Source organism: Mobula birostris, chromosome 5 (assembly GCF_030028105.1).
Source record: "Mobula birostris isolate sMobBir1 chromosome 5, sMobBir1.hap1, whole genome shotgun sequence".
NCBI lineage: Eukaryota > Metazoa > Chordata > Chondrichthyes > Myliobatiformes > Myliobatidae > Mobula > Mobula birostris.
In genome coordinates, this window is record NC_092374.1 from 88,051,666 (window position 1) to 88,060,847 (window position 9,182).

At 48.6% G+C, this 9,182-nt stretch overlaps 1 protein-coding gene across 1 annotated transcript in view; it reads right to left on the bottom strand.

Annotated features, from left to right (window-relative positions):
* LOC140197290 (chloride channel protein ClC-Kb-like) overlaps positions 1-5,326 on the bottom strand; it is a 130,245-nt gene extending 124,919 nt beyond the window's left edge. The window contains exons 1-2 of the mRNA XM_072257227.1: positions 5,125-5,326; positions 2,803-2,931 (exon numbers count right to left, since the gene is read on the bottom strand). Of these exons, the coding sequence (XP_072113328.1) occupies positions 2,803-2,931; positions 5,125-5,326 (331 nt within the window). The remainder of the gene's footprint in view (positions 1-2,802; positions 2,932-5,124) is intronic.
* Between the last annotated feature and the right edge of the window lie 3,856 nt (positions 5,327-9,182).

The window sequence follows — 9,182 nt, forward strand, 5'->3', positions numbered from 1 at the left end:
CCCCACTGTCCACTACACCCACAGTCTTGGCGTCATTCACAAATTTGCTGCTCCATTTTACATTCTCAACCAGATCATTGATATAGATAACAAACAACAGCAGACCCAGCACCAATCCCTGCAGCACTCCACGGGTCACAGACCTCCAGTTAGAGAAGCAACCTTCTACTGCCACTTTGTGGCTTCTCTCGTGAAGCATATATCTAATCCAATTTACTACTTCATCTTGAATGACAAGCGACGGAACCTTCTTGACCAAACCCCCTTGCGGGACCTTGTCAGAGGCCTTGCTAAAGTCCATGTAGACAACATCCGCTACTTGTCTTCACCAACTTTCCTATTAACTTCTTCACAACACTATAAGATTGGTTAGATATGACCTACTGCACACAAAGCCATATTGACTATCCCTTATCAGTCCCTGTCTACTTATCTGGTCCCTTAGAATACCTTCCAAAAACTTTCCAAGTGATGTCCGGCTCATTGGTCTATACTTTCATGACATATTCATAGAGCCTTTCTCTAACAATTGAACACCATTACCCATCCTCAAATCCTCTGGCAACACACCCGGTATCTTTGCTAGGGCATCTGCAACTTCTGCACTTTCCTCGCACCTTGTCAGGGATATATCCATCCTCATTTGCCTGAAGACAGCAAAAACCTTCTCTGTACAGTGTATAGAGTCCATGATGTTGATGCCATTTTCCCTTGCTTCTACAGACTCTGTGTCCATCTCCCAAGTTAATACTGATGCAAAGAATCTGTTTAAGATTTCCCCCATCTCTTTTGGGTTCACATATGGATTACCATTCTGATCTTCCAGAGAACCAATTTTTTCCCCTTGTAATCCTTTTGCTCTTAATACATCTGTAGAATCCCTTGGGATTCTCCTTCTCTTTGTTTATTTATTTATTGAGATAAAGTGTGGAATTCGGCAATCCCCCAATTTAATGCTAGTCTAATCACGGGAGAAATTACAATGACCAATTAACCTATCAACTGGTAGGTCCTTGGACTGTGGGAGGAAACTAGAGCATGTGGAGAAAACCCACCCGGTCGTGGGGAGAACATACAAACTCCTTACAGGCATCAGCAGGGATTGAATTTAGCATCTCTGGTACTGCCCCACCCGTTTTAAAAAAGAAATATTTGTTTACCAGGATTTTAAGAGGGTTCCCAATATTGTCTGCTTGAGCAACCCCATGGCTTCTTTTAGCCCTCCTGATATCCTTCTAGGTGTGTTCTTGCATTTCTTATACTCCTGAAGTACCTCATTTGTTCCTACCTGCCTCTACCTACTGTGACGAGAATACACATAAAATTAAGATGTTTGCTGTCCTGGGTTAGCATCAGTGGCATCAGCAGTTGGTCTGCCACCTGTCCTCAGGGGAAGGAGAGATAAGGAACAATGAAGCAGCATCTGGAGATGTGTAATGAAGGGACGGGAGAGAGAGCTGTCTGGAGCGGCTCCCCCTTTGAACCCTGAACTGTTTGAAGTGATGGACAGGCAATACCCCAGCAGGGGGATAAAAAGGGACAGGTTCGCTAAGGCAGGACACACACGACACCCGAGATAACGAGACCCTGGAAGCGGTGCTCCTCTCACGAGTCGGTGGGAAGTACCGGATCTTAAACGCACAGGGTGGAAAGGTACGATCAGCGGGAACCCGGTGTGTGTCCACCCTCGCTTGGGTGCCGGGTTCACTGCAGAGGATCGACCGCATCTGGAGGAGGGGTCACAGTCGGTGACCTCAGGTGACATCACAAAAGACCCGCCCGAAAGCTATTTATGAGCAATATCGCCGGTCTGTGAGTGGAAGCCGTTTCTGAATGATCAGTCGTTCTCGTTCTCTCTCTCTCTCTCCCTCCCCCCACGTTGTCCATCGCCATGGCAACGATTACTGCGAACTGAACTAAATCGAACTGGACATTTGTGTCACTTTGAAATTGGTCATTTACCCCTAGACAACGATAGAGCTTGATTGATGCTGTTATCTTAATTTTGTGCACATGTGTGTTTATCATTGCTGAACTGTTGCATTTATTATCCTTTCGATTACTGTGTTGCTTGTTTCTTTAATAAAACTTTCTTAGTCCTAGTAATCCAGACTCCAACTGAGTGATCCATTGCTGCTGGTTTGGCAACCCAGTTACGGGGTACGTAACACTACTCTGCACCTTCATTTTCTTAACCAGGGCCTCAATGCCTCTCAAAAATCAAGGTTCCCTAAATCTATTAGGGACTAGGTCTCATCCACTAATAGAACTAGTATTGCCTTCTCTAGTTGGGATTACTGATTACAGAAACTTTCCTGAACACAATTGGTAAACTCTTTCCCATCCAGCCCTTTTACAGTATGGGAGTCCCAGTCAATATGTGGAAAGTTTAAAAAGAAACTACTATAACAAACTTGCGTTTCTTGCAACAGTCTGCGATCAACTCCACAAATTTGCTCCTCTAAACCCCGTGGACTATTGTGTGGTCTCTAATATAGTCCCAATAAAGTGCTCATACCTTTCTTATTGCTTAGTACTACTCATGAAGTCTTATTTCACATCAGCATGGCATCCAGTACTCAATGCCTTGATTTAAGAAGGCCAAAATGCCAAAAGCCCTCTTTATGACCCTATCTACCTGCATCACCACATTCAAGGAATAATGGATTTGTATTCTCAGGTCCTTTTGCTTGACCATGCTCCTCAGTGTCTGACCATTCAACCTCGGCCTCAGTTTCTTTCTCTGCAGCAGTTTATGCAATGTGCAGTGAAGGCCCCATGAGGGAGTCCATGATACGTTACCTCGCTGGCACTTGGAGGTGACGACGTCGAGGCTGAAGCTGATTGTGGCCATTAGCATTCCCAGCAGGAAGAGAAAAATCCAGTCCTCTCCCACCTTCAGGATCTGCTTCCGCAAGGAGAGGGCGAGTGCTGTAATGAAACAGCCAGTGTCAGTGAGGACGTACCGACATTTCCCTTCGCCAGTGAACAGGTAGGTCACTGTGAGATAGAAACCTGATGCAGTCTGTCTATCATTGATATGGATGAGATGCCTCTCCTGACTCAGCAGGAACTCTGCACATCACATTATCCCACAACAACAAAGTTCAACAGCACAAAGTCAACAACTCCAACTGAGGCTTCAAACAACTGAAAGCACAGAAGGCTGTGGGGGGAGAGTGGGGCAGTGGGATTAGTTTGGGGACTGATACAGGTCTGTAGGGCGAGAGTGGGACAGTGGGATTAGTTTGGGGACTGATACAGGTCTGTGTGGAGAGACTGGGACAGTGGGATTAGTTTGGGGACTGTTACAGGACTGTGGGGAGAGATGGTGCAGTGAGATTAGTTTGGAGACTGATACAGGGCTGCGAGGGGAGAGAGTGGGGCAGTGGGATTACTTTGGGGTCTGACACAGGTCTGAGGGGAGAGAGTGGGGCAGTGGGATTAGTTTGGGTACTGATACAGGTCTATGGGGAGACAGTGGGGCAGTGGGTTTGTTTGGGGACTGATACAGGACTGTGGGGAGAGAGTGGGACAGTGGGATTAGTTTATGGACTGATACAGGTCTGTTGGAGAGAGTGGGACAGTGGGATTAGTTTGGGGACTGATACAGGTCTGTGGGGAGAGAGTGGGACAGTGGTATTAGTTTGGGGACTGATACAGGACTGTGGGGAGAGAGTGGGACAGTGGGATTAGTTTGGGGACTGATACAGGTCTGTGGGGAGAGAGTGGACAGTGGGATTAGTTTGGGGACTGATACAGGTCTGTGTGGAGAGACTGGGACAGTGGGATTAGTTTGGGGACTGTTACAGGACTGTGGGGAGAGATGGTGCAGTGAGATTAGTTTGGAGACTGATACAGGGCTGCGAGGGGAGAGAGTGGGGCAGTGGGATTACTTTGGGGTCTGACACAGGTCTGAGGGGAGAGAGTGGGGCAGTGGGATTACTTTGGGGTCTGACACAGGTCTGAGGGGAGAGAGTGGGGCAGTGGGATTAGTTTGGGTACTGATACAGGTCTATGGGGAGACAGTGGGGCAGTGGGTTTGTTTGGGGACTGATACAGGACTGTGGGGAGAGAGTGGGACAGTGGGATTAGTTTATGGACTGATACAGGTCTGTTGGAGAGAGTGGGACAGTGGGATTAGTTTGGGGACTGATACAGGTCTGTGGGGAGAGAGTGGGACAGTGGTATTAGTTTGGGGACTGATACAGGACTGTGGGGAGAGAGTGGGACAGTGGGATTAGTTTGGGGACTGATACAGGTCTGTGGGGAGAGAGTGGACAGTGGGATTAGTTTGGGGACTGATACAGGTCTGTGTGGAGAGACTGGGACAGTGGGATTAGTTTGGGGACTGTTACAGGACTGTGGGGAGAGATGGTGCAGTGAGATTAGTTTGGAGACTGATACAGGGCTGCGAGGGGAGAGAGTGGGGCAGTGGGATTACTTTGGGGTCTGACACAGGTCTGAGGGGAGAGAGTGGGGCAGTGGGATTACTTTGGGGTCTGACACAGTTCTGAGGGGAGAGAGTGGGGCAGTGGGATTAGTTTGGGTACTGATACAGGTCTATGGGGAGACAGTGGGGCAGTGGGTTTGTTTGGGGACTGATACAGGACTGTGGGGAGAGAGTGGGACAGTGGGATTAGTTTGGGGACTGATACAGGTCTGTCGGGAGAGAGTGGGACAGTGGGATTAGTTTGGGGACTGATACAGGTCTGTGGGGAGAGAGTGGACAGTGGGATTAGTTTGGGGACTGATACAGGTCTGTGGGGAGAGAGTGGGACAGTGGGATTAGTTTGGGGACTGATACAGGTCTGTGGGGAGAGAGTGGACAGTGGGATTAGTTTGGGGACTGATACAGGTCTGTGTGGAGAGACTGGGACAGTGGGATTAGTTTGGGGACTGTTACAGGACTGTGGGGAGAGATGGTGCAGTGAGATTAGTTTGGAGACTGATACAGGGCTGCGAGGGGAGAGAGTGGACAGTGGGATTAGGTTGGGGACTGATATGGGGCTGCGAGGGGAGAGCAGAGCAGTGGGACTGTCTGGATTACTCTTGGTCTGACTGCAGGAGCCCTTGGTGCCCCGTAAGGCTGCCTGTCCTACCTTCAGTCACTGAGACACTCACGTTTGGATAGTTGTCCAAGCCTGCGTGCCAATTCCCTTGCCCTGCTCTGCCAGCCGACTGCCGAGTCGCCCTTACTGGGATTGTGCACTTCCTGCTCCTCTCCTCTCCCTGCCTCTCGGTCCCAGCGCTGCCCACAGATCATGTCGGTCCTCTCCCTCTTCTCATCCTTATCCAATTCCTCCTTCTCCGAGTAAGGGGTCATCTCCCAGAGTGAATCGAAGCTGCCTCGGCCTCTGGACTGCACTGGTTACTGGTTAATCCCTTTTTACACGTCAGGGCCTGGATCCAGAGGGAACCAGTCTTGGCTGTCCGCTCTTTCTCTCTGTTGTTGCCTGACGTTTTCTGTGTTTTTTATCTCAACACATTCCCCAACCACCCCAACCCCCCCATCTTCAAGCCAAGGTTTACTAGAGCTGGTCAGTTAGAGTCCATGGGGGTGGGGATGAGAAACTCCACAGAACTTTTTTTTAATCGCCTTATTCCTGGGGTTTAAGGCATCCCCCTCAGAGTAGCAGAGCTGTCCTGCCTCATGATCCCGGTTTGGATTGTGCACTTCGACCTCCCCTCATCCCCCTGACCGGGACCACGAGTGAGTCTGGTGTCTGGTGGACCCCTTTCCTCGAACTACGATCCTGCGGATGAAATAATCCAGAGGGGAGGGCAAGGTTTCATCACGAGTTGTGTCGTACTGGACTGATCGACGCAAAGACGAAGTACCACAAAAACACTAACACACGTAATTCTTTTTCAAACCTTTATTCTTTATTCATAGTATGCTATGGGGGAAGTTACAGACTGATCTCCCACAAGAGCCAGTCCAGACACTGCCCCCGAATTACACAGTTGTCCACAATTTATAACATTGATCAGGTAGCAGTAAATCTTACGATTACAAGTTTAGATAATATAAAAATCATTTCAATCAAATGCTAAGATACAATTAGATGTAAAATAATTATTGGTCAGTTAGTTATAATTATTTTAAGCCAAAGCAAGCCCATCAGTTTCTCATTCGGACCCTTCCCCTTTTCTCCAGAACATTCTAGCCCCTACACTATACTTCCCATATTTAGCTATACTTTGAGCTGCTTCTGCAAGATCAGATAGTTCCTTACTTGAGCCTTTGCCTATCTTTAGAGAACAATGACTGGTACGGCACCGGTTGCTGGGTAAAGCTTCTTTTTGACTGTCCAAAACAGTAAGCCAAGGCGCATCCAAGGTGATTGACCATTGTTCTTAGTCTATACCCCTATTTACCTAGCCCTTCACCCCATCATTCCCCCCTTTCATCATACCATGATGACAAATCAAATGGGGGTCGAGCAGAGTGCCATCAGTCTTTCCGTGAAAAGTCAGCAGCCAGCATTTAGACAGGTCATTATCACACAGCAAGCGATAATTATAACAATGAGGATAATCAGCCCATGCAGTAAAAAAGACCCCATGATCCTCCCTGCAACCATCCTAACCATCGCCCCACTTCCGCGAACCTTGCCTGAAATCATCCAATTGTTTCTTAATAGACTGAATGGCATGGGTCACGTCGTATGATTCGTCAGTAACATGGGTGATACATTTGTCTCCGACTATAGCGCATACCCCTCCCTGTTGGGCCAATTGATAATCCACAGCATACCTGGTCTGCAGTGCACAGAGTCGCAACTCCACCAATTCTCTGTTAACAGCCTCCAGACCTTCCATCGTACTGTTTCCCAATGCCGCCAGCCCACAAATGAGGTAGTTGCGGTTCCTTGCAGCTATGGTTCCTGCCGACCCCCCTAGCGAGAGAGTGCTCAGAAACCCATAGCCCAGAGAAGAGTAACAGGATTCCTCCAGTCAGCACAGAATTCCTTACCCACGGCTCGAGTTGTCAGTCGCCGTCGAACGTGGGCAACCTGAGGGCAGGGAACAGAAAGTGGTCCAATCTTACCTACTGCAAGGAGGTTAGGCAGAGTGGTGGTAGCTGTAGTATAGGTACCGTTGAACAATAACACATATCCTGTCTTGGCCCGGTAGCAGGTATTTTTGTAACTCACTATTTTATCATATCACAAGTGCTCCTGTGGATACAGGGAGGAGTATTCAAAAGTCCCTGAACCTGCCGACTCACGAGTCCCATTGCAATATCCGCATATGTACTGAATTCCATTAAAGAAGGGCACGCGTTGTTCGTGGATACATTTGCAAGAGAGTATTCCCTGGTCTCTCCTACATCGGCGGTCCGGACAATGTTTCTTTAGGCAAGGTATCTCCGGGGGAACCCTGACAAGGACGCAGCCTTCCCCCTTCTCCTGCAAAACAGAAGGGATAATCCCCGACGCCCTCGCCGGTAGTCTCACCACCCACTCTCTTGAGTCACTTTCCCATAGCCCCCTTTTTACGTTTTCCTCTTATCCCCTTACATTCTACCCCTGATCTATCCTCCACTATTAAGCCATGTTCCGCCCAATTTAGCCCTGATGGGTTAGCAACAAACAATGCTGCTGGAGATTGTACCAAAGGATAACACGCAGTACGGTTACCATGCAGACGCATATGAGTCTTATAAAATAAACTGTCCTCCAGGCTTAATACCGCGGAGGTAGTTATGATAGTGAGAAGTCCAGTAATAGTCTTTAGTCCACCTGCGGAGCCCATCGTTTGCAATCACTTAGGTGGGTCCAGCGGCTGTGCCCTCGAACCTTAACGGCCGTTGGGGTTTGCAGTAGTATCTGAAATGGCCCTTTCCACCGGGGTCCAAGCCTGGAGCGCTCCCAATCCCTGATCAATACCGAGTCTCCAATTTTTAACTCCGGCCACTCCGTTCCCTGACCTCCAGGCTCCTTTAGGGTATTCTGTACCTGGGAGAGAAGAAACTTTAGAGAGGATGTTAGTTGGCGAAAGTACTTCTGCAATTCGTCCCCCCCATGACATTTAGATCAATTTGGGTGGGAGGCTGCATGTCAGCGTCCCATGAGGTCCTTCCCGGACGCCCACAAACAACTTCAGCTGCAGACACCCCTGTAGTGGAGTGCGGGGTAATTCTCATACGGTGTAAAGCCAGAGGAAGGACCTTCAGCCAACTCAGTCCGGTTTCCGTCATTAACCTAGACAGCTTGTTTATCAGGGTGCCGTTGGCCCGTTCCACTATTCCTGCAGTCTGAGTCTCGGTATAATCTCTGTAAGCAACAGCCTTACCGATGTAGAAGCTTTATTATTGGTGGTCGGAAAGGCTTCAATCCATTTACTGAACACATCTACAATCACTCAGCAATGCTTATAACAGTACACGCGTGGTAGTTCGATAAAATCAAGCTGAATACATTCAAAAGGACCACTTGGCAAGGGGATTTTCCCTGGGGCACACTTTACTCCCTTTCCCGCGTTTGTCTTTTGGCAAATCAAACAGGCTTGTATTTTTGCTGCAGCAGCTTCCTTCAGCCTGGGGTGCCACCATGTGCGGAGCAAAATATTACTCATTCCCCCCTTGCCAAGGTGGGTGTCCGTATGCAAGCAATCCAGCAACATAGGCAGCAATGCATTAGGATTACAAACTTGGCCAACTGGGGTATGTCAGAGGCCTGTGGACATCGAATGCGTACATCTGTGTGTTTTCCAGAGTTGTTTTTCTGAATCGGGGCGTCCCCCTGGAGTTTTTGAACTGTAGCCCTGTCTGGAGTGGCCGACGCTCGTGGTGTTTTAGTCAGGATGAAGGCCAATCATTCTGCAGTTAAGACTATAGCGGTCGCCTCCTGCGCAGCCTGCTTGGCAGCCAAATCGGCCCTGTTATTTCCTTTAGTCACTGCAGACTCGTCTTTTAGATGAGCCGAACATTTAATAATCGTTAATTTTTCGGGGAGGAGTATGGCCTGAAGGAGGTTCCTTACACACATAGCATTCTGGATGGGGGTCCTGGAGGAGGTGAGGAAATGGTTCCGTTGCAGACAGTCATTAGGAGGCTCAGTCAACTCAACAGGTGCCGTCTCTAAAAATGTAGCAGGGTTGATGGTATCACAGTATGCAAAGGTGAGGAGTGGGTTATTAAGTAATGCTATTTCATAATGGCTTAGTCTGGCCTG